Source organism: Adelges cooleyi, unplaced genomic scaffold (genome assembly GCF_023614345.1).
Source record: "Adelges cooleyi isolate 19-005CV unplaced genomic scaffold, UGA_ACOO_1.1 ACOO_flye_CR_arks_rails_tigmint_CR_PRNA_108, whole genome shotgun sequence".
Lineage (NCBI taxonomy): Eukaryota > Metazoa > Arthropoda > Insecta > Hemiptera > Adelgidae > Adelges > Adelges cooleyi.
Genome location: NW_026095761.1, coordinates 1,791,956 through 1,817,571, shown reverse-complemented (window position 1 = coordinate 1,817,571; position 25,616 = coordinate 1,791,956). Strand labels below are relative to the sequence as shown.

The following is a 25,616-nucleotide window of genomic DNA, read 5'->3' as shown; positions in this document are numbered from 1 at the left end:
AAAAAATATACATACGTCTGTAGGCCATGATTTATATTGACTTGTTATTGTAAAAATCTAAATCAATAGGTCATTATCGTTTATAAATTAATTTTATTTCTTTTTACATGAAAAAGCATTTTATAATAAATTAGATGATATTATTATGTTACATAACACCAATAGGGGCGTGGATATAAAATCAAGTTCATTATTATAAGTATTTTTGAGTTATCTAAAAACTATTTTGTTTTGTTTTTAATTACACCAACGGAATTCCATACGATTCATGTACCTAGATAATCGTGACCATCACTTTGCAATGTTCAAGAGATCATTGGTATTGCAATACTGTATTCTATTGCTATGATCATTCGTGTCAAGGATCAGACCAGATGGACTAGTTATTGTTGGACGACAATTAACGCAGTTTACATTGTTGCCGTAGAACAAGTCCAATACGCGACTTGCACCGTTGTTTCGTATAGGCGAGTAAGTATCACCAGTTCATTTTCAAGATATTATTGGCACAGTCCGTATACTATGCAAACGGACTTACTGCAGTACTTTACCGGCGTTCTGGTCGCGTGTACAGCTTGGACCGTGGCCGACGGCCAACGACACAATTCCAGCACGTTATGGGTAGGAAGGTTGTTGATCGACACCCTGTTCGACTTGACGCCCAGCGGCCAATCGGATCAGTGCACAAAAGACTTGCAGACATACAGAGAAAACGTGGCCAACCTGACGCTTTGGGCAGTGAAGAGTAAGATTGATCAATATTCGTATACAATAATAATACAGTGATTATAATTAAGTTCAGAAATTATGGGAAGAGGGGCGAAGGCAGACAATTTAGGTATACAATATACATTCCCATTAGCAAAATTAAGTATATTTTGTAAATCGAATAGTTATTATAATTATAAAAAAAAGAAGTTTAAACTATAATGCACATTTTTTATTACAGATTTATTCTTACAGAAACTTTTCTGGAACAAATAGATTTTAATTGTTTTAGTCAGGGAGCAATGTGTGATTTTTGGCCGGTTTACTTTAATAGGAATCAAAAAGTCAATCATAATTAAATGAATATATTATGTATGAACTATGAATACATTATGTTATGCCATCAAACATTATATCAAAGAAAATGTTGTTATACTATGTAAATACGTTTTAATGGAAATGTATTATACGTAAAAAGTGTTAAAACTTGATTATAAACAATTAATTTATAATATATTTTTTAAACATAAATAATTCGTGTAACACATAAAAGATAATTATAACTCTTAACATGTAAGGTGTTAATAAAATAGTCATAATTAGGTACAATATGTATTATTTTTTAAATTGAGTGTAGATGAATTATGGACCCGCTAACTGTACCTAGTTAAAAAGTATGAAATTATAACACAAAAAAAAGTATTAACTATACAAGAATTATAGTAATTACTCACATCAGCTGGCTTCTTTTCTGACGACTTTCCACGAATGTTACCTGAAATTAAAATAAATGTTTTTTTTAAAAATATTTGTTTATAACAAATGATTAAGTTAGATAAAAGTATAATAATTTTAGTATACTCACAACTTTCTAGAGCTGAAATAAAAAAAAAAATTTTTTTTAATAACTGATGAACATATTTAGGTATACAATATCATAAAAAAATATCAAAATTTAAAATCATTTTTATTATTTATACCGGTCGATTTCTTATGACCCAGTCAATAACTTATTTAATAACATTTATGTAATATTCGACAAAATTATTATTTATTTATCTACTTAAACGTATACATACTATTTCCACGGGTTGGAAAATAGTACATTTATAACAATCAATGAATTAAATAGGTACCAGACACAGTAACGTAACATACCGACAGTTTTCATTTCTAGAAAATAATATTAAATTGATTAGATTTTGGACACAGTATTATAATATTATCAAAAATGCAAAGTTCACCTAAATTATTATTAACTTGTCTACGTATAAAAATAAAGTACAAGGTGTTTAAAACGGCTGTAGGTTGTGAAGTATTTGACCTACAGCGCTCTGTATTCCAGAGCGCTGTAAATACAGTTATGATATGGTTATTTATTTAACTAATCCAACAATGTACCTACAGAGAAATATTTTGTAAAATATATTTTTTTTATTGATGAACTCTTAAATTTTTAAATAATAGTATTTTGCCATTAATTACTTTTCAATTTCAAATGAGTTTTTCCCCTTCCTTTTATAGTTTCGAATCCATCTATTTTTTGACCATTCACTGTGATTCCTCCTTCTTCATGGTACTTGATTGTTATTCCCTTGTTTCCATTAATTACTGGAAATGCTGTGCCGTTGACGTACAGTTCATCTAATCTATACCATATAATGTCCATATCTGTATTTCCAATTACACCTTCTGGATTTCCCACACCGTTGAACACAAGGGTGCGTTTTGTTAAGTCTGTCCCTTGATTTACTTCTGTCCCTTCATCCAGTTCTACGGTTACTTCCACATATTCCATTTCCTCTCCTGGAACTTTATTTTCTTTAGCCGTGAGTAAATTATATGTATATAATATTTATTTTCTAGGACAATATTTACAATTTAATGAGAAAGCATTTTTTAAAGTTTATTTTGAATTTAGTACGGTATGGAGTTCCTTAATATGATTTTGTAAACCATTAGCATTGAATTGAAGAATTAGTAGTGAGTAGTTAATAAAGGGATGAATAGTAATTTTTCTTGTCTAATAAACTGGAAATTACTTTAGTTAGGAGACAAATGAGGGGATTGATTAGAGACTTATGGTCCTCATTGAAGGATGACATGACTTTATTTATGTCCGAAGCTGGTGCAGGAATTGCATTATTTAAAGGATTACTTGAAGGCATTTGAGTATATGTCTGCTTTTAAGATGTGTTTTCATTAATATGTGAGTAATCATTTAATCAGTGGTTAGAATTCTTATTGTTATTTACTTATCTACGTCAACGTTTATATACCGACACGTTCCATTTCTAGAAACGAATAAAATAATAATAATTAATTTATTACATTTTGGATACAGTAAACATAAAGTTATTATAGTTCAAATTAAGTTAGTGCTATACATAGCCACACTGCAGTGTAAGTTAATGGAAAAACTGTAAAATTAAATTTATTATTAAAAAAATAATACAAATTTATGTAAATGGTTTTTTATTATTTTGTAAACTTAAACATACCGACAAATGCTGGTGGGGTCACTGAAAATAAATAAAGTTAAAATAAACCAAAGGGACCAATACAATAAAATAAATATACATTTAAACCAAATAAACAACATTGGGTATACATCACAGGTATGATAATGAAAATTATTAGTCAAAATATAAAGGTTTGAACAATATAATAATATATGTAAATTGAGCATAGTCTTTAACATTATCGTTGACATTTTTCGAGCATCCTATTACTGTAATTGTATAGAAACTGTTATTTTTTGTATGTATGTCTTAATTGTATGTACATACATTATTAGATATTTATTAATTTATTTAAACGTGTACATACTTGTAGTCGTCTCTTCGGTTACTAGTAAATAACAAAATTAATATAAGGTTTATTATAGTCCAACATAATTTTTATTTTACTTATAAATACATGGCATTATATTGTATTAATTCGAAAAATGATTAAAATAAAATTATTATTATTAAAATAATAAAAAATATTATGTAAATATTATTATTTATTATTTTTTAAACGGAAACATACCAAAGGTTGGTGGTTAACCTAACTTTGACAATATTTAAATAGCTATTCGAATTTAGTGGAATTAAACAATTTTAAAGACATTTTTCGACTATTTTATAAAATGTTTTGCCCAAAAATATTCAATCTCTATAAGGCTCGACTTAAAATCATCTAAATAGCCTCAAATCTATATAAATATTTTATTTTTCATCAAACATCATTAAATATAACAATGTTATATTGTCTCTCATATGTGATTGTTTTATTAATTAATAATGTAATAATTAAATAAATTATTTATTATATTTTTGAGGATTTCAAGGAGAGATACATCAAATATTTAATAATTAATTTAGGTCTATTTATATAGGAAAGTTGATTACTAACTCGTAGTGTTAAATGTAATAGTAAAACTCACCTCCGGGTTTTCCGTTTATGACTAATATACAAAAACAAATAAGAATAATAATAATAAAAAAATGTAAATCCTACAGTAATAATAGAAGCTAAATATATATATTTTTTAATCTCACGTTTCTGATTACTTTACAACAAATTTTATTGGCATGTTCAGAAAAAATAAAATCTTCCGATAATAAAAAAAAACCTAAGTCACGGACTTAAGAAACCTTTAATAAGATCGTCACCATTAAGTTTTAATTAAGAAAGAACTTCAACGTCAGAATTAAATAAATATACATTATGACTCGTTTAAATTAAGTCACTTAGTTTGCCATCAGAGACTTAAACTATTCAAGTCATATGTAGTTTTCTACTACAATAACCATCAATATTATAATATAGTAAATATGCTTTAGGCTAAACATTATGAATATTTTAAAATACGGTTTTTATTACATTATTTAAATAATATATTTGTAAAAATATATAATGATATAATGATATATTATTACCTGTAGTTATTGCCAAAACGAAAAACGACAAAACTATAATTTTGATAAAACTTCCTTTGAATGTCATCCTTAATAAAAATCGCTGCAGCTGATAGGAAAAAAATTATATAATTTTATATTAACACCGAAACGTTACGGCAAGTTATTTTACGAGTCAAGTAAGTGCGACTTGTGAATAACGAAGAAATGCAATAAACGGTGTAATATATTATACAGTGTATTCCCCTACTAAAATCAAATTTAATTTAATTATCTGCAACACTTTTATCATTTGTACTTAGCAAATTTTTAGACGAAAACAATACGTGGCCAAAAATTGTTTACTTAATTGAGTACACAAGATTTGCATTTAATGTTTTTTTTCTTAACATAAACGTGTGACAATATTCGTAGCCGGTATTTAAAAATCGTTTTTTCCTAACAACTCGTTAAAAATCGAACATAAAGATTAATTATTTTTTTGTACTCAAAACCTTTGTTTGAAATTACTTAAATATATTATAACTATAAATACCTTCTTATATAGTTAAACCTTATCACGTACCTACCTATAACAGTGTAATAGAGAAAAATAGGTTAAAGTTTTTAAAATGATGTTAAAATGATTGTCTTTATGGTTGCATATTTAAAAAGTGCTAATATTAATAACATCAAACTTAATTATATTGTACTTATACATATTATAGATTAAGAATGTATGTAAGGCGATGTATGTAAGGTCAGTTTTTTGTCATTTTAGACCAAAAAGCCAGACAAAATTTAGACTACTTAGGATGGTCCGATTTCAATTCTGTAAAGATGAGTTCTTTGGCAACTTGACTAGGAAGACTATGTAAAACTATGTAAGACACAGATTTTTAATTTTTTTATGCGAAACAATTTAAATTAAAAATAATAACTTGGAGCTTATACAAAATTAACCGGTTAATTAATTGGCATGGTCAAAATTTATTAAAACTTTTTTTTGCTTAAATATTGCCTATACAAAACTCCTTAAAACAGACCACATGCAATCGGTTAGGTTAGGTAATAACTTTATAAAGTCATAATGTTTAGTATAATTATTTTAGAATTTGAAACTTGATAATGCAACTGTAAAATAATTTTGAAAACATCTTTAAAATCATAAATAACAAAATATGGGTTTCAAAATGGCCTGTGTTAGACAAAAATCAGCATTTTTGGCTTCATACTTGACTATACAAGTAAAGTCGATATCAATTTTCTATTAGAAAAAACATTTCTTTTAAATTATGAAAATTGTAACAACCGTTGTTTACTGACTCATGACGTATACGAGGACTCTCACGATAATATAAAAATCTTCTACAGCTTTTTTTTTTATACATATAATATAGATTATAATATACTATAATATAGATACTATAAGATTTATAACGCATAAATAAAATTAATATAATCCAACAACTTTTAAGGCAATTAGGTGAGTTGTAGTAAAACAATAGCTATAGTGAATTGGCAGTCATAACCTTAGTACTTGCGTTGTGAGGACATTCACCCCATTAGGCAGCTGTTCTGATGTTGCTGTATTGTTCAAGTGTTGATAATTGTGAATTATATTTTCAATTTATCATTAAATGTCGGTTTTTGTTTGTCAAAGTGTTGGACGCATCGTCCAAAGGACCATCAGGGCTTCTGTCCGGCGACAATTATCAGTTGGGTCACTATGACCAGTGCTTGTCCGTATCCGTGCCGGACATTCGTATATCGGGTCAATACACTATTGTAAAAATCAACTTTGTCCCGACCAAGTACACCAACTACAGGCCGCTGGGAATAGTAGATTACCGGGAACCGAGTCCCAAGACAAAAGTATGGGCTGGTACCAAAGTAAGTGAGACACATTCCTCTCTGGGCTTAAATGGTCCATATCAGGGTTGGTTAATATATTTTTATTTGTTCAGCCATCGTCCGATCCAAGTAAGACGCCAAGAGACGAGTTTCATTGGGCCGTATGTCATCCTGATTCGTGCTCACCCGAACGGTTAAAGTCTATTTTGACAGAACAACTGAAGCAAGTGTCAGGTCTAAACATATCCGTCGACGTGGACCCACTGATGTCGTCCAAGCGGGGAGATGCCGAACCGATGGGCGTGTATCATTACATTTTTTTGTACGTTCAGGATATCCTCGCGTGTGTGTTTAATAATAATCATTTCCAAACTGTTTAGCTCTGCGATAGGTCTAAATTTGGCAATGGTCGCCATTGGAACTTGGTACGACGTGGCCGTGTTGGGTAATGACGAAACGCACAAAAGAGGGATGTTGAGTGAGTATTTCTGGATGGGCATCTTCAGACGCATAGACTATTATAACTATACTTTGTATTAAACACCGCATTGTTCCAGAAAACTTGCTGAAACCGTTTTCGGTGACGGCAAACGCGAAACGGCTGTTGAAGAAGAACAGCGATCCCGAATTGTCTATCATCAACGGGCTCAAAGTGATTTCCGTGTGCCACGTAATACTTGGACACAGAATGCTAGTTTTGCTGGCCAACGCCATCTCCAATCCAGAGTTCAACGTAAAAGTAAGCTGCCTTAAAATAACCAACTGAAATGGCCAAAAGATGCGTTTAAATTGCCTTAAACAAAAGTGCTTTATTTTTGTCAAGGCTGTCAAGACGGTATGGTACAGTTATTTCGATTCACCGTTGATCGTTGAGACTTTTTTCGTTATCAGTGGCTTTCTCACTTACCACGTGGTCATCAAGGAGATTGAGAGGACGAAATCTTTTAGTCTGGTGATTATGCTGTTCTACAGATGGTTAAGGTAGGAAAGGTAACGGTTGTATCCGTTTTTTTACGGTGGTTTAGTTTTAGCACACCTTTTTAAAGGGATTTAGTGGGACGGATTCTGAATTATAAATAGATATTGGGAGTAAAAATAAAGAATAACGTACAGTTTATATTTTCAAAGGATATTTCCCGTTTACGCAAGTTTGATAGCCGTTTATGTGTTTGCTTTGCCGTACATTGGCGACGGTCCGCTGTGGAAGTCCATTGTTTACAAAGAATCAGAACGATGCAAAATCAGCTGGTGGTCCAATTTGATATTCTTGAATAATTATCTGAGCACCGATAATTTTGTAAGCTTTACCATAAATCGTCATAGTATCGTCACAGCAGTCACGACTCACGAGCCGTCTAATTAGTCATTCTGTCGTCACCTGGCAAGACGGACTTATGTAAGCATGCTCTTCTTTGCACAGTGTATCATACCATCGTGGTATTTGGCATGCGATATGCACTTTTTCCTGCTGGGCTCGTTGCTGACGTATGCGGCGTGGAAAAACAGAAAAGCGGGTGTTGGGCTGATGTTGACAGCCTTGGCCGTGTCCATGTTCGTGCCGTCCAAAATTATATATGACAACAAATACTGGGGATCGCAACCAGTTTATATTAAGTATTTTCATAAATTTATATTTATTCCAAAGTTTCCCCCAATGGTAGCGCCTTGTATAGCCAACCCACCGACTCACATTATGATTGGTTTGTCGTTTATCAGCGCAATACGTGACGTGAACAGCGAGCCCAACTTCAAAGGTATGTACGTTAAAAGTCACACCAGGGCCACCACGTACTTGGTCGGACTCCTCATGGCAGTTCTCTACGAAAAACTCAAACGGATCGAATACCAGTTTTCCAAGGTAAACAATGCACCGTTACACCCGCAGTGTCTTCTCATAGAACCTGGACCGATTGGATCAGATGTAATTATTTGGAATGAGTGTGTAAAAGATAATACGAGAGTTGCCCCGTTAACATGTCAGCTGTAAGTGTGTTTTATAAAGTAGAGGTGCAATACAGAAGTGGATGGATGTTATAAATAATTTAATATGTGTAAAGAAGGTGAACTAAAAAATGACGCAATTCAATTGCTAAATCATACTAGCTAATACTTAACATTTTTATGAATTATATTTTGCTATAGCAACAACTCTTCCTGAGCGTTATATTTTGCATCGTTATGGGCAATGCTGCGTTTTTGAGTACTTATATTTTGTATACACCGGGAAAGCCGTACGACCCGTGGGTACACATGATATTTTTCACGGCCACGCGGACTACATGGGCTTTGATCATTAGCCTCGCGATCATCGCTCACGGTACTACCGGGCTAAGTAAAGTAGACTCGTTTGCATTATCATTTACCTCACTGACGGTTTCAAGTAATATGTGTTTTTCCTCTCATAGATTTCATCAGTGATTTCTTGGGTCACGAACTCTTCAATTGTTTGGGAAAATTGACGTACTGTGTTTACATGTATCAAGAACTGATTCAATTCATAACCGTTGGCAGCATGCGATCGCCCGGATATGCCAGCCATACACTACTGGCAAGTGAAAACTATCGATTAGTGTACTTTTTATTATAATTAATACTAAATTGTTATCGACTTGAAACAAGAATGTAAATTATTGCATAGATTTGGATGACTTGTGGAGATATAACGTCCACCTATATAATCGCCGTTATAGTCAACTTCATGATAGAATCACCGTGCGACAAAATTCAAAAGAATTTAATGAAGTTATTAATCAAAGGTAAGCTTCACTCAACACTTTTGTCTATTTTTATACCTTAATGATTTTTTAAACACCTATACATATATATTTCAGGTAAAAAAAATGATATCGTCGAAGAAACCAGAATGAAAGAAATTAAAAGTAATAAAGAATAATTATTTCCACTCCTGACGACGGTAAAATATTACTATCTGCAATCATATGTACCCTATAGTTATAATTATTTATTATATATTTATACATTTATTTATATATTTCTAAAATAAAAAAAAAACATTTATCATGATATTATATGTTTTCGTAGATGGTGTGATTGTGAATAGTTGCGTTTTATCTAAAAAGTCTAAAACATAACCAAAGCGATTGTTGTTCCCACTTTATTCAGATTTCAAATAGGGGTTCAAATTCTTATTTTCTATGTACTTGTTATCTCGTAAACTCATCTTATTTTAAATAATTAACAAAAAATAAATTAAAATGTATGAAGTTATCGTCCTATAGATACTAGATATGCTATAAAATATCTGTTTTATTTATCGATTTCATCATTCAGTTTTGATTGTTTAATTACTTTTCAAGCAAGTATATTTTAATTTAAGTCCATATGTATAGATTATAACGCAAATCAATATTATTAGACTATTATTTGCTTTAGCAGTAGAATCTTAAAGGAGTTGTGTATGGGACATGCGTTCCTATATCCGACGTCATTAGACATTATTGAATTTTGTTAAGTGGAATAAAAGTAAAATTTGATCACTTGAACACTTTTTTTTAAAGTACTACCTGCTTTAAAAGATTTTCCAGGTATATCATGCTTGCAATGTCATGCATTTTTCTCTTTTGATAAGTTTTTATTTACTTAATCGATTTTCATACATATTTCGAATTATAATAATAAATTAACATTAAAATTGACGTGTGGCGTGCAGACTGAAAACAATACAGAATCTGTTTAATCAATATGATTCACCGGCCATACACGCTGACCTGGCAAGTAGATGGACCTCGACACTTGTCTTGTTTGCAATTTTGGCATCCGCTGCCTACTAGGCCAGCGGGCATCGTATTGCCACTGTAGATGACGTTCTGTTCGGGAACGGCCGGCGTCAAGTTCTGACCGCCCACCAGGGGAGCGCACGCCGGTTTCACTATCTGGTACCCGACTTGCTCGTACGTGGGCAAGCTCACCGACGGACCGGAGGCGCAGGCCTCCAATTGCTCGTCCTCTTCCAGGGCCAGCAGCGCGTCCGTGTCGGATGCCATAGCGCACTGGCCGAAACGCTTGCACGTTTTCAGTTCCACGATGGGCTTGTCCAGGGCGTACAGGGCTTCTTCGTTGACGTCGACCGTTGTGACCACGGGTAACGCGTCTTTCGGCACGGTGATCGGCCCGAATGGCAGCCTGTCCTCGCGGATGTCCTGACACCGGTTGGCCTCGGCCTGGGCCAGCATCAGCGAGACCGCGTCCACGGCCACCGGGGCCGCGCCGCAGTCGCACGCGTTCCCCGATGCCGGTTCGTCTATCCCGTCAAACCCGGGCGGGTCCTCCTGGACCGGTGTGCTCCCGGTCACGCCGCCATTTTGTTGGGTCCCGCACTGGCCAACCGGGAAGAAAGCGCCCCCGTACTCGCCAAAAGGTCGAGGGTCGGGCGAGCCGTTCCCGGTTATTCCCGGTGCCGTGTCGTAGCTCATTTTCGGTATGAACGCCGGAGTAACCTATGCAAAACATGTAACACACTAAACTATTACAATACTCTGGTTAGAATTTGGAAAAAGGCGACTAAGTCACATGTGATATTTATGAAATTTCCATAAGACCGCATTCATAATTGTTGTATACATGTACTTTTTCCACGGGGTTAACTTTATAAACGACTGGCCTAATAAAGTTCTTCTGGTGGACCATTTACTCTGATCATTTACTTAATTTTTGTTGGCAGACACCATATTTGTATTACAATAACTCAACAGTCAAAGAACTTTGACTGTTACTCAAAACATACTTTGTACCTACCCTCGTATTGGCGAAATCGCAATTGCTCTTTATCGGCGAGAACTGTTGGGCAGTCGGTGTTTTGGTGCACACATACTTGTAGCCGGGGGGCGACGATTTGACCTGAGCAATTCAAACTTGAACGCTTACACGGGTTAAAATATTCAAGTGGTCGCTCCCTAAGAAATAACAACAGAGTACTCACGTTTGATAAACAGCCATTGCAGACATTCGACCCGGCACAACCACACGATGGCCTCATTGGAGAACAATGGGTTACACTCAAGACGGCGATGACTAAAATCAAAATCACCGACTTCATGGCGACGTCCTTTCTGGTGAACACGGCCAACAAACGGCTTACTGGGTTTTTGCAAATGATTTCGGGCTACCCGTTTGTTTTATATAGGATCCTATAACAACGCCGTCAACGTTTTAGGCGTTTTTTTTTTTGGGGAAAATCGGCCGGACGAAAAAACCAAAATCGTCCAAGGCAAATAACCTACGTGATGGGTTTTTTTATAAAAAAAAAAAATAATAATAAATCATAAAAAAAACAGAATCGTGATTCCACGGCCGAGTTTCAATAATGTCAACACACAAACCGTAGAAAATGTAAACAACAACAAACGGTCGTTCCGCCGCGTCCGGTGAACCTTGAACGGGCTTTATAAACCCATATCGATTAATTATGAGTGATCATATTGTTATTATTATTATAGTTTAATAAATTATCGTTGACTTCCAGACATACGAACTCGTCGAGATGGTCCCTGCCTGTAAAGTCTGTTGGATAGTAGCTGTTTTGGCGTTGTTAACAATCCAGGTTAGTTGCTTACTGGAAATATGTTTTAGATAATGTAATAATCACAATATACTAATACATTTTTTTTTAAATTGTAGATGTTCAGCGCAACGCCCATAAATCCGGTAAGAGAATTTTTTTAAACCTTTCTTAAAAAAAGTTTTAAAAAAATCAATGACAAAAGCGTTAAAGCGAACTTGCGGATATAAAGCGATTGACAAATTTAGAGGCTACCCACTTTGTCAATATCTTACTGTGTTGGTTTAGAATAAATTTTGAGGGAGTGCACTTTTACAATATTTAGCCACATGAAGTACCTTTAGTACTATTAATATCAGAAAAAATCAGTCCTGTTATCGTTAAGCCAGACGCCTTACACAAAAGCTTCAGGCTATCATAAAATCTAAAGTAGTATTTTTTACAGTTTAATTGTCCATCATGCGGATGCAATAGATTTTCTCAGAAAGAAAAATTCTACAGTCTACTCAAACCATCGTGTCCCTGCACAAGTTATCCGAGCTTTCAAGTAAGTTTGTTCTATAATATGTTAAGTGTATATTAAATTGAGACATATGTGATATCATTTAATGTATCCTCAATAATGGGTTTTCAGAATCCTTTTTACACACGTGCCGCCGAGCAACCTGTCTGCAGTGGGTTTTCCTATAATCTCCAACTACCACTTCCGGTTTCATCAGTAACGAAGTTAGTGGACTGTGTATTATGTAATTTCTAAAATCACCGCACGTTGAGTTCACCTCTCATCCCTCGTGCACTGCTGGAGTATATTTATTTCAAATGTAACAATTTGTCTTTTACCAGAAGTTCTTATCCGTATGAAGTCGACACTCCCGTGGCACCGTGTCCACCTTCGTATCGCGATTTCGATTATCAACTCCAAGTACCGGTGGCTGCTAAACCTGTTTACAAATTCGGACCTCTTGATGCAATCATCGACAGAACCTACAACAAGTGTCCGGGCCCGTGTAAGCCGGTGAGACTTTATTGAAACTCTTGTCATACTACTTCTGAGTACTACTCCTAAGCGCTACAGGCTATATTCCCTACACCCGTCTTTCTCTACTTCACTTGACATCGGTATTGACTTGAAAATTATAATATTTGCAAAGTATGCACGGTTACCAGCAATGGTTGTTTTTCTTTGTATCCTCTGTCGTGATATCGCTATTGTCTTGGGTCACCTTTGATTCGCTCACGTGGCTTTTGCACTGGCCATGCCTTTTTTGTTTCCAAAAAGCTAATATGTGTGTTCTAGGAGTTTTTTGACTACGCCGGTCGTATTGACAAACACGAAGTTTGCAAACGACAAGTGGCCGATTGCTCGAGTCGACGCGATCACTTCGTAGACAACAATCCGGGATGTCGGGGATGCGATCCGACAAACGTTGATCTTTACAAACCGAAAACCCGATTAGGACTCTACTTAGACTACTTGAAGCGAAGACGGTCCACAGCTGAGTATCTTGACGCCGTTACGTCCAGGTCAGCTTTTTCGCCCAATCCACTGGTCGGATGCAACTCATCGAACGATAGCTATACTAATACTATGGGAAGCGTGCCGGGGCTTGGATATTACACAGGCTCACGGAACAGGTCGAGGAGATCTTGCGATAATCGTTCGGTGGTGTGCAGTGATTCGACTGAAGGGTCAACGGAGAGCGGTGAGCTAAATGAAAACGAGGAAGTGTTGTCCGACTATTGTAGTTGTGGTCATGATAAGGAAAACGGTGAATGCGAATGCGGCTCCAATGAACCAGAGTGCGAAGCTAAAGATTGCACCAACATAAGGAGCTGTGTGGAGATCATCTAATGATGTTATTATAAGGGCGAAGCAGTGACGTGCATTCGCTTCAGAAAGGGATGACAGATATTAATATTTTTTAAATGCGTCCGCTATACTTGAATAGGATCAAACCAAAATGTAAATTTTAACCCCTGTACTATTTTTCGCGCGTTAATGGGTTATTAATGTATATAAAAGCGAAGCAGGCTGTTTTTGTTTTTCTGTCTAAGACATTTTCTGTTTTAAACACACAAGGTTGTGCAAAAGACTTTCCAAGCACGTGCACACAATGTAAATAATTTTTTTTTTGTATGTGTTATATACACTATACATATTATTAATAATAATGTTACAGTTAATTTTCCTTGACAACCTTTATTGTTTTGTTTCAGCTTTACTGAAACGCAAATGGCATATATATTGTGTGGGATATTTTATTGTACCAAAAAATAATATCATTGTATACATTTTTTATCGAAATAAATTAGAAACTAACCCAATTGATATTTGTATTTATATTAATAATAAAGTGTCATTTCAATAATAATAATAATAATAATAATATATGGTATGATATGTACATCTGAATAATGTGTGAATTAAAAACTATACAAATATTTGTTTTGTGTATTTTACATTATTTTTGTTAAAACTTAACTGGGTTTTACTTTTGTCACAATGGGATGGAATAACATTTGAAATCTACTATAACGTATACTTGCTAGGATGATTACTTAGGCGTATGCCACTTCTGTGTCAGTTAATAATAATAATAGCAGTGATAATCATATTTACTGTTTTTTTTACCCTAAAACCGGCAAGGCCATCGATATCATCTCAAATGCATAATCGATTTTATTCAACGCTCATTAAATTAAAAAATCAACCATAATAGTAAACATTTAAAAAAAAATATGTTTGATAAATGATTTTAGTTTAGCGGTATAAAAGTGCTTGTACTACATAATGTAGGTACTGATAGACTTACATAAGTAGTTGTGGTCAATTCCTATACGTCTGGGGAAAGGAAATTAAGAAGATCCTGTGTTGGGTTTCCGTTAGAAATAATTATTACTTTAAATCAATCAACGTATTTGAATAAAGCTGTTCCAAAACTGTTTGTGAAATCTCGAAGAGCAGTATAACATTGAATAATGTAACAGCTAAATATGAACTGGGCATGTGCTGACCTCAGACCTGAAGATCTAGTGTGATCTCAATTTAGAAGAATATTTAGTTTTGTATTGGGTTACATTAAATTAGTTAAGGTTTGCAATTGAAAATTTAATCGACTAATGGAGATATGTAGAGCTGTATATAATTATACAAATAATTTTATTGAGGAACACTTACATCGTATTTGCTTACCTAACTGGCTTTATTACATATAGGTGGGACAATTTTATACTCTCGGTTAGGTCTACTAAACAGCTTGTGGAGAACACAGTCGAAACTAAGGTAGGGGACGATAGGGTCACGTGTCCCCTCTTTCCTAAATCCTTTTATTATTTATAAAGTTATTAATATAAAACAAAAAATCTTATCACTAAAGAAATATTTAATATTTTTGTGGCGGAAAGAAATTATAATAATTAAACTAGAGAATTCAAATACAGGGTTATGTGTTATGTACATGAGTTTTAAATAAAACCATTATTATGTCTAATTGTCAAAAGTTATGTTTAATAATTAGTTTTAAAAATCAGCACACAGAAAAATTTGCTATCCATAAATTTGCATAGAATCGTTTCCATTTTGAAAAAATAATATCTGAATATTCGAGTATTTCAGAAAACTGGCTTTCAGTGACATCACTACTCGCATATGCCCAAACGCCATGCATGTTTTTGATTATAGTACTATTGTAAAATAAAAGCTAAAACCAAAAAAATTGGTTTAGAACTTTATACAGTAGTAAATTGTTATTAGTTACCACTTTTAAAACTATTTTAATAAATAAGTTAAAAGTTAACGTATAGTATTATATGCTTAAAAATAGAATATTGCTTCAATGTCACCATTGCGATTAATCGGTTTTTGATGTGAATTATAGACAACAAAATACGTGCGTTTTCAAGTAATACTTAGGAAAAAAGTTTAACGTGATTAGAACACGTACAATTAAAGAAAAAAATACTTTGAAAAGTATTCAATTAAAAATATAAATTTAAATGTTTACAATTCGATTAACGTACGGACAAACGTTGCCTTTATAAGTATAAATACAGTTACAAAATTCCAGTTCAATCACAATAGACTGTAGGAAGCTTTATTTACTGGTATTAAATTTAAATACATATTTTATACTGTCACGTGCCTTGTACTTTGTATTTGCTTAGCTACAATTCTATTAAAATATTAAAATGTATACATTTAAATTATCAATAGTATTTGTAGTATTTTCTCTCCTTGCTAATGTAATTCAGGTAAGTAATACAATAATTAAGTAACTATGCATACTATGCATACTATCTTAATTTCATCATTTTTATTTTGATTAAGGCTTGCGTTGTTCACATAAAATCATGTGGAGGTAGATCCAGCAGCAATGGAGGAAGTGGGGCCAGTAATGCTTGGGTACTACCTGCACCAGTCAGTGCGCCTATTTATGGAGGATCCGATGGTGGCAGTGGAAGTGCCAGTTTCGGTGATTGCGGAAGATGCGGAAAATGCGGAGGATACAGTGGATGTGGTGGAGGATGTAGCGGATGTGGAGGATATACCGGATGCAGTGGATGTGGTGGATGCGGAGGATGCAGTGGATGTGGAGGATATACCGGATGTGGGGGATGTAGTGGATGTGGGGGATGTAGTGGATGTGGGGGATATACTGGATGTGGGGGATGTAGTTCAGGATGGGGAGGATGTAATGGGTGTACCAAATGTGGAGGATGTAGTGGATGTGGGAGCACATTATGTGGTCATTTCAAGGGATGCATTTGTAGATAACTAATAAAAACATGAGTGCATTAAAAAGGTGAGTTCATTTAAACTTGGTTATAATTTTAATTTTTGGCCATAATTAACTTGTTTGTTAACTAAGATTTTTTATTTTTTTAATTAGTTCGTATTAAAATAAAAGTATACTGTTTTATAAAATAATCCCGCCCTCGGATTTTATGTTTGCAATGTTCTTATACCCAGTTATATTGTAAAGTATCTACATATAAATGCTTAATATTACTAATATTGCTGTTAAATATAATTAAAACAATAATTTGTTAATAGTAAGTAGCATGTAGTATTATTATACATAACGTAGTCGTTTAATTATTTTGATTATTAATGACAAAAACTTCATATAAATTATGAATAATAAAATACTTGAATTATTTATATGATGCACACTATTTATATGCATCGCATTATTTGTTATAGAAATAAAAAAAACTGTTTTTTCTTGTAGTTGTAATCCCTGTTATTTGTATTGAATATTTTTGATAAATAAATAATAATAAAACGCGTCACATGTCAATGGTATGATTACATAAGTCGAAATTATGTTTTTATTATTTATCATAATTCATTTTTCATTTTAAAAAATGTGTACGTATAAATAAGGGTGTTACAACACTAGGGTATACAACTTTGTTTGATCAATAGTAATAGTCAGTCTAGTTAAACTAGTTACAGACGATATTTAAGTGAGACACACATTACTTAAGGAATTATAAATTGTTTTGTTAGATTAAAATTAATGTATTTGTACTGTTACCACATATTATGGAATGTTCTGGAAATTTCGTGGCGGAGAGGCAATATAAAACACACGTGCGCGAAGGTTCGAGAACATTACACATACATGCCAGGGGTACGGGATAGATTATTCTAGATGCACCAGTGATGGTTTGAAAGCCGACGCTAGTCGCTACGGCGTCGTTAGTCAGTCTCAAATTCAGTTCAGTGGATGTTTACACACAGTACGTGCGGAGTAAACATTCAATATAAATAATTCAGTTTCATTTCTTTGTCACCTAATGTGTTAATAAATTCCATTTTCATTTCTCAAGTGATTTAAATATATTATCATAATATCCAAAACACTAAATATTTAGTTATAATAATATTTTAAAAGAAAGTATTAAATACATTTTGGTTCTGGCACAACTAGCTTACAATATGGTTAATAAACGATTTTTTTTTTACATTAGAACATTTTATAATGACGGAACGGGCACAATCTAGGCAAATCTAGAAACAGATGGTACATAACCTACGCCGTTAGTCATTCAGCTCACATGGTGTACGTAATATTATTAGTCACTATGTAGTTTAGGTTATTTGACAAATAAACATTATTTGTTATAACACAAAAATATTGTTTTCTTTATTCATGGACCGTGAGGATAACTTTATTCATATTTTTTAGTTTAACATACATCTTTTGGAGTTTTTGCTTTTGACAAGAATGAATATGCACTTTAATATGGTTTTATGTGTAGTTATTTTATTTGGATTTTTCATATTTTCTTCCTTAACCGTTTTAGAAAAAAAAAGAAAAGCTCCTGAATCGAGTAGCAAAATTGTAGTGAGACCACCGCAGATGACTGACGAAGAAGTAAATACTATATATTTTAAATTACATGTACATGAATTTGAAATCGTAGTATAAACCTTAAACAAATTTTAAAATATATATTTATTTTGCAACTTTCCAAAATTATTAAAAATAGTTACAGTTTTGGCTGTGATTATTCTTTATACATAACGTTGTACAGCAATAATAAAGTTAAAACCCAGTAAAGGAAAATCTCTTATCCAATAGAGATAGTAGCTTTTTTAACGTTTTATATTTCTTCGATTTTAACTCATTGAAGTTCAACATTGCGTAATGTAATATAATTTGTTATTTGATTATCATTTTATGGATGATACTTATGTTACTCTCAAATTTTCTGATCGACCGATAATTCAATTTTAATAAACATTTTTTGAATACATATTTGTCATAGATAAAAGGTATGTTTACCCTATTAGATACGGATAAGGATGGATGGCTTACCTTAAAACAGTTTGAAGAACTTATGCAGTTCAGTGATGATGAACTCGATAAGGAACTAAAAAAGTACTTCACTGAAATGGGTATGTCAATTTATAGTGTTTTATACAATTTTCAGTTAATTATCAACAGTTATGAAGTATATTATGTGAAGTCTAATTTTTTGATAAAAAATGTTTGTTTCACAATAATAAAGCATACTCCTCACATCATCCTCACATAGCCCTCTTCCCACCATTGGTCTCTTTCAGTCTAATGTTATGGTCAAAGTGTTAAGTGATCGTATTAACATTTTTAAAAAGGGTAATGAGTAGAAACAAATCATACTTATAATTAAACATAAAATAACTATTATAGCTCTAGTGTTTAGTTTAATCAATTGTATAACATCTAAACAATAACTAAATAATATTCAAATACGCTAGCAATAATATATTTTTTTTTTTGACAAATCACAAATTACATTATACATTTTAATGGAGTTTTCTGCTAAATTCGAAAACCAGCCTAACAATTTTTTTTGATAAAATCAATTTTCAATAAACGCTTCGATGCTATCAATTGATAGCTAATAACTATCAATAGTTGGTTTAAACTAGTACAGTTCAAACAAAGCTCAGCTAAAAACCAGAACAGTAAGAAATTATTTAAGTGAGGTGCAGTGTCCAGAGATTCGCATCAGAACTTTGATTTGAAAATGATTTTATCACTTTCAGTTATTGTAAATCTTGAAGACCTGTGACCGAAGATACAGGAACGTCCCCACCATGCTCCAATCCCCCTGTACTAGCTTTTCATATTCTAGGTATGAATCATAAAAACACATTTTGTTTTTTTTTCATATTTGCTTATCGCTTAGTTTATAACACTATACACGTTTAAAAGTAAAATATTCAGTGGTTTTTTGTTCGTTATTGTTTTTTCATGACACATATAGGTCATAGCTATAGCTGCTGTACTTCAAAGCTGTTAAACAATTGTTTTTATGCCTGAATAACTTGTTATTGTAACAGAGTCAGAGCAGATGTTCTTTAAGTATTTGTTTTCAGACTTTAGTACTGTACAACACATACAAAAGCGAAATAAAGAAAAACGAGAAATAAATAATTCCATATTACTTAATTATTTATTATACATTATTCCTATCTATAACTATATTATTAGTTTCATTTAATAATTGTATTCTAAACCAAGGTTCCGTTAACCGTTATTTATTCGTTCAGTTCAAAATTATGTTCATGAACGTTAACTAGGAATAACGTTATAACTTATTTTACCCCGAGAACGTTATACCGAATAACGTTATAATTTGTTTTACCCCGAAATGTTAAAACGAATTTTGCTAAGTTAGGCTAGGTTAGCAAAAATAGTGATAAAGAATAATGTAGTAAACATTTTGACTGGTCGATAACCAGTTTTAGATCACTATTTTTTGCTAACTTAACCTAACTTAGCAAAATTTGTTTTAACGTTGCCGGGGTGAAACAAATGATAACATTATTCAGTATAACGTTCTCGGAGCAAATACATTTAAAACGTTATTCGGTATAACGTTCACCAAACATATGCTAATATTATGTTATGTTCTGAGAACTTTATTTTGGTGAACGAAATAATTGAGTTTATAACGTTATATTTCGTTACGTTACGGAACCCTGTTCTAAACGTTGAAGATGCCTACTTCAAAAATTGCCCGAAGTGTTGATAGCCCATTATCTGCTCGCGGCACTAAATTTTTAAATATTTATTATTGCACACATAATTATTATTTGCAATACATTATACACATATATTTTATTGTTTCTAGGTACAAATAATCGCTTAGCCTACGACGAATTTTATCTTTTAATGACTAAACCCATAGAGAAGATATATAGAACTCAAGAAAATTCTAAAAAAATGTTGGAATTTATGGGTTTATTCCGAACGAATAACACAGGTTGGTCACTATTACTATGTCTGAATGGAATTGAACAACATTTTTATTTTTCAAGACAGACATAATAGTATTATTCTGTGGCTAGTCTGCCTATTTAACAAGCTGTTTAATTATAAAATTTCAACTATGAAATCAAGTAGCAAGTTAGATAAATAAAGCAAAATTTCCACTTAGTTTGTGAATAAAATAAAAAGATATCTCCTTGACTTTAAGATCGGTAATTTAATAGTCTAATGTCTATAATTGTAATTTTTGAGCTATTAATGAGTATGAGATGAAATCTTCATCTTTGATCATTATTAAAAAGTAATGAAATCACAGCCAAACGCTACTATGCGGCTTGATTTCTGAACTCACTACAAAATATAAATTTCTTTACTTACATTACCAATATTTTTATATTTTTCAGAACCATCCAAAATCGACTCATAATTCAAAATTAAACTTTGTTATTATATTTTCAAATTGGTATAACTATAAGACAAACACGACAGTTTTAGGCAAATATGATTAACTACTTTAAATTGGATTTATTGATAATTAAAAATGTTTGGATTCATAAATAATAATAATAAAAATAATGTTTTGTCCGTTTTTTGTTTTACAATATATTTTTCTTATAAATAAACAGCATTTTCAGGATGTATGATCCTCTTGAAAAATGTATTTTGTTTCATTTTATTATGTTTAATAAACACATTATGTTTTTGTTATTGATTTATCACTCAATTTTACTAATGGTTAATGTTACTAAAAACTTTTTTTCCTTAGGACATATATAGTTCCATAAGAAGTAGTATAATATAAAATATTAAATATACTGGTAAAACATAATTTAATTTGTATAAATATTGTAAACAGTCATAAAATATGTAGGTATACATGTTTAAAACCATATTAAATAATACATTACGTTTGTATTTGATTCTTCAAAGATTAACTTTTACTATCGCTTGTTCATGATATTCTTTTTTTAATTTGTAATAATAATATTGTTTAATAATTATTATTTATTTACCAATTTATTAAAATTAAAAACAATGTAAACTATAATTTTACAAAACAAAATAAATTAATTTTCAAATTTTTAAAGAAGGATTTTTACTAGACGAAAAAAAAGAATAAACATCCAAGTCTTCATTTAAAATGACCGGTGAATCTAAAAGAAATTAAGTGATCGTTTTTTCCTTTGTTTATAATAATTTATTACAGCCGCTGCTTGATTATTGCTATGAAGGGAAATAAAGAACAATTTTCTCTTCTCCAATTTAATATATCATATTGGAATTAGGGTATATTAATTATTACCTATTTCTGACAAGGGTTTTATTGGTGAAAATAGATTATAATTATAAGTAGTTTTATATTAAGTAAAAAATTATTTTAGACTAGCTCTACTTAGAAGTTAGGAGTAATTAGGGCTTTCTGGAGATAGTAGTTTTAGCACTTATAATTCTTAACCTATGGTAATGCTTTTCAGCACGTTTAATTAGGCTATATTTTTTCATAAATCAACATTATTTCTAAATATGATTAGATCAGTAGATCAAAGATCAGACCTGTGACAGTTTTAAAAAATATTGATAAAAACATTTTACTATATTAACAAACATAACGCGCTCGTTAATTTGCTTTCCAATTTTGTGTATTTAACTCGGGAATTGTGTGTGTACACCTTTCTGTCATTTTATTGACACCTCAAATATAATTTTGAAATATGTGTAGTAAATACATTAAGCAAAAAAAAAAAAAATAAACTAACAAAACTGTAAACTCAAATTCGATGTGTAAATAATTAAAATGTGCAGAGTCTGTGAAAATAACATGTAGAATATTGTACCTATTTGTCATTGGTTTTGGAGAACCCACAAACACCTTATCAACACCATTGCTTTTAAGAATAAAAATGTTTTAAGTAGAAAAACAAGTTACCTCCTAAAATTATGTCTGTTGGTCTGTTTTTGACCAATTTCGTGGCGAATGAGCATTTAACTAAATTTGTATTCGGACCGCTCAAATATATTTGGTCATCTATATCTAAAAATTAAAAATTATAGTAAAAAATGAAATACACGCACAAAGTATCTACAACGGTTTTGCTAAAAAAAACAATCCTAAAGTGATGTTGGGTAACTGCTGCAGATTTTTTTCTCAACTCCAACAAAGTAACAGTTGAGACGATAATTTGATTTTCGTTTTCGATTCTGCGTGTGGAGTTGAAATTTTTATTATTTTCTCATGGCAGCCAGATCGCTCAGAACAAGTACTAACAAGAACGTGAATGGGACTTAATTAGAACTTTAATGATTTGTTCTTGTATACATTTGTGATTTTGTCATGTTATCGTGTTATACTTACACAAAATCATAGTTGGATGCGTCATATTATAATAAACGTGATACAAAACAAACGTACATTTGTTTTGTAAATATTATATATTTACAATAGCGTATGTTGGTGTACAAAGTGGAAAAATACGGATACTATTAAATGTTGGTCTATTTGCCTTTGTTAAACATTTTCATATTTTCAAACACATTTTGAAAAATATTGATGACCAGATAATCGACTTATTAATGGGAGTTTTTATGTCACATTAGTAAACACTATATAGGCTTTTCTAAATAAAACGTTATTAAAATAAAGCTCTTGATGGATTTGGGACATTGACAAATTCGAAATCGTATAAAAGCCAACGGTATTCTTTTTGGAATCATCAGTTTTTTGGAACATATTATAAGTATAATATTGGCTGGCGTTCATCAAAATAATGTCTGCAAAAGCTTGTTTCTTCATTGCGGCCCTAGCAGTAACTGTAAGTTAAAAATATATTTCTCGGTTTGTTAATAACCATATTATAACATATTATCTGAGCGAGAGTGACAAGATAAATGTTGTGTGGATTTTAAAGGATTAATATCTATTGACAAAATAAAACAGATTGAGAGTCTTTTTCAAGTGCGGTGTTAAGAGGGTCGTTAATAGCGCATCACCCTGTCTGAGTCCAGTTGGAATTGTTTTAAATTTATCCGATATTTGTTTACTGAATTTAACTTTGCAAATGGCGTTGGAGTTGCATTGTTTTGTTAATTGAATCCATTCAGTTGAAGTGTAAATGTAAGAGTCATATTTTGTTATTAATATTGTTTGTTGGTTGCCCACAGGCGTTTACTTTAGCGTCATCGTGCCCGGCTACTTGTAAATGTGAAGTACCACCGGCGGTCTACACACCAGACAACGTCGATATTTTCATCTTCTTCGAGACTTTCGATAAAGTGCAAATCCTTGAATTTTTCCGGTATAGGGGAATGACCGAAATCGTATCACTGTACGAGGCGTACATGAACAACGGCGACGAACTGTCTAAAGATAAGTACTTGAGTGCTCTATACGGGTTCTACGGACAGAACCCAGGTCAAGTTGTGACGGACTGCAATGGCATTCAAGACTTTATCAACAGACACCAGAGGGATCTCTATGGCGACGATACTGTCCAATTCGATATCGTATACACCTCTTTGGGCGACGACGTTTTCTACTTGTTTGAAAAGTGCGATTCATATGAATTAGTCGTCGAATTCTTCCGGCAAAATGACATGCTGTCTTTGTTGGACCTGTACATAGCATGGAAAAAAAACGACGGGCTCGACAAGACATTGGAGATCAATTATAGAGCAGCCTTGTACAAATTTTACAGGAACAACACACGACTGACGGACACGGTTTGTGACGATTTCACCGCATTTGTCAAATCTCGGTCGTCGTCGTCGTCGTCTTCTTTGTTGAGTGTCGATTCTTCTTTGATTGAAATCGACTTGTTGTGATAGCACAGGAGAAATCATACCACCTCTGGGTCAAACACCAGTGAAATTGTAACCGATTGGAGGTTGTTAATAACTCTCATCCATCCATTCGTGTAAACAGTATGCTTCAATTTGACTCTACTTACTTATTAAATATATATATTTTTTTTTGTGTATTATGTATGACATAGTTCAAGAAATAAAAATATACACTATTTGACGATTGTTATTGATTTATTTTTTTTATCCGATTATTTCTTATAGTTGAAGATTAAAATTACTTGGTAAACGATTTACGGAATACAAAAAAAAAAAATGACTATAACTCGTCAACAGTTAATTACTATGCTACGTTTTAATAAAGCAAAACATTTAATAAAATCCTAATTGACTTTCACCCTTTCAACGACGTTTAAAAAAAAAACTTCATCGTGTTATGTTGAAAAACAAATACAATAAACATAATATTTGTTATGTATTCTCTATGGAATACTGCCGTAATTACATATGGGAATATTTAAAAATGATAAGTAATGATTGGTTATAAAATCTGTGTTAGAACTTTGAACGTAACTGACACGACCGCTAGGACTAATTCTACTGATAATTTCATTGGGCATGATTTCAACGGTCTTACTGAAAGAGCAAATGGCTGCCACGGACATACTCTCATAAACACCTTTGGAAATGGTCGTCGCCATCTGGTAAGTTTATAATATATCTGCGGTTAAAATATAATTTATAACTAGATACATACATGAAGTTATACAAAAATGTATTAAAAATAAATTAGGTATTATTTTGCGCATTTTAAATAACTCGTTATTTTCAAACAAATATTTTTTATTAATATAAAACATGATCAGGTTTAGAGTACCATTGTTGGAAAAACCACATCTTTATAATTGTTAGGTAAATAGAGGACAGATGTATTATCCACAAATTACAAAACAATAAATAATAAATAACTAAAAATATTTTTAATTATAATATTTCGCCTGACAATTTCAACGACCAGACTCGGACAAAATTCAACATAAATTTGCCATTTTATTAGTGATTAATCATTTTTAACAGTTTATGTCA

At 32.2% G+C, this 25,616-nt stretch overlaps 5 protein-coding genes across 18 annotated transcripts; 3 read left to right on the top strand and 2 right to left on the bottom strand.

Annotated features, from left to right (window-relative positions):
• Positions 1-283: 283 nt before the first annotated feature.
• LOC126845803 (nose resistant to fluoxetine protein 6-like) lies at positions 284-13,825 on the top strand. Of its 6 annotated transcripts, XM_050584735.1 has the most exons (18): positions 284-745; positions 6,256-6,485; positions 6,560-6,768; positions 6,827-6,924; positions 7,004-7,185; positions 7,270-7,427; positions 7,575-7,743; positions 7,867-8,060; positions 8,163-8,304; positions 8,589-8,778; positions 8,852-8,994; positions 9,085-9,202; positions 9,278-9,360; positions 11,929-12,006; positions 12,084-12,110; positions 12,410-12,511; positions 12,599-12,690; positions 12,808-13,825. In XM_050584735.1, the coding sequence occupies exons 1-13, from the start codon at positions 346-348 to the stop codon at positions 9,337-9,339; spliced, it is 2,295 nt and encodes a 764-aa protein (XP_050440692.1). In that variant the 5' UTR covers positions 284-345; the 3' UTR covers positions 9,340-9,360; positions 11,929-12,006; positions 12,084-12,110; positions 12,410-12,511; positions 12,599-12,690; positions 12,808-13,825. The 6 variants fall into 6 exon arrangements, with proteins under 6 accessions (XP_050440692.1, XP_050440673.1, XP_050440683.1 ...); XM_050584716.1 differs by having other exon boundaries at positions 7,867-8,304; XM_050584726.1 differs by lacking the exons at positions 11,929-12,006; positions 12,084-12,110; positions 12,410-12,511; positions 12,599-12,690; positions 12,808-13,825 and having other exon boundaries at positions 7,867-8,304; positions 9,278-9,394.
• On the bottom strand, positions 915-4,896 carry LOC126845834 (uncharacterized). 6 transcript variants are annotated; one of them, XM_050584771.1, is made up of 11 exons: positions 4,635-4,896; positions 4,139-4,159; positions 3,538-3,558; positions 3,414-3,439; positions 3,210-3,231; positions 2,988-3,002; positions 2,194-2,520; positions 1,788-1,881; positions 1,574-1,585; positions 1,443-1,483; positions 917-1,371 (listed from the first exon to the last, which is right to left on the bottom strand). In XM_050584771.1, exons 1-10 carry the CDS (start codon positions 4,699-4,701, stop codon positions 1,480-1,482), a joined length of 609 nt encoding a protein of 202 aa, XP_050440728.1. In that variant the 5' UTR covers positions 4,702-4,896; the 3' UTR covers positions 917-1,371; positions 1,443-1,479. The 6 variants fall into 6 exon arrangements, with proteins under 6 accessions (XP_050440757.1, XP_050440768.1, XP_050440728.1 ...); XM_050584778.1 differs by having other exon boundaries at positions 2,194-2,514; XM_050584822.1 differs by having other exon boundaries at positions 918-1,371; positions 1,845-1,881.
• On the bottom strand, positions 10,154-11,502 carry LOC126840266 (uncharacterized). Its single transcript, XM_050575901.1, has 3 exons — positions 11,461-11,502; positions 11,202-11,303; positions 10,154-10,903 (listed from the first exon to the last, which is right to left on the bottom strand). The coding sequence occupies exons 1-3, from the start codon at positions 11,500-11,502 to the stop codon at positions 10,154-10,156; spliced, it is 894 nt and encodes a 297-aa protein (XP_050431858.1).
• Positions 13,826-17,600: 3,775 nt separating the features above from the next.
• LOC126846092 (uncharacterized) lies at positions 17,601-21,235 on the top strand. 4 transcript variants are annotated; one of them, XM_050585235.1, is made up of 6 exons: positions 17,601-17,709; positions 17,941-18,032; positions 18,277-18,347; positions 18,742-18,871; positions 20,596-20,727; positions 21,137-21,235. In XM_050585235.1, exons 3-6 carry the CDS (start codon positions 18,333-18,335, stop codon positions 21,157-21,159), a joined length of 300 nt encoding a protein of 99 aa, XP_050441192.1. In that variant the 5' UTR covers positions 17,601-17,709; positions 17,941-18,032; positions 18,277-18,332; the 3' UTR covers positions 21,160-21,235. The 4 variants fall into 4 exon arrangements, 3 of the variants coding, with proteins under 3 accessions (XP_050441192.1, XP_050441183.1, XP_050441173.1); XR_007686866.1 differs by lacking the exon at positions 17,601-17,709 and having other exon boundaries at positions 17,897-18,032; positions 18,767-18,871; XM_050585226.1 differs by lacking the exon at positions 17,601-17,709 and having other exon boundaries at positions 17,897-18,032.
• A 2,171-nt stretch (positions 21,236-23,406) lies between these two features.
• LOC126844315 (uncharacterized) lies at positions 23,407-24,759 on the top strand. The gene is made up of 2 exons (XM_050582432.1): positions 23,407-23,542; positions 23,892-24,759. The coding sequence occupies exons 1-2, from the start codon at positions 23,498-23,500 to the stop codon at positions 24,549-24,551; spliced, it is 705 nt and encodes a 234-aa protein (XP_050438389.1). The 5' UTR covers positions 23,407-23,497; the 3' UTR covers positions 24,552-24,759.
• The last annotated feature ends 857 nt before the right edge of the window (positions 24,760-25,616 follow it).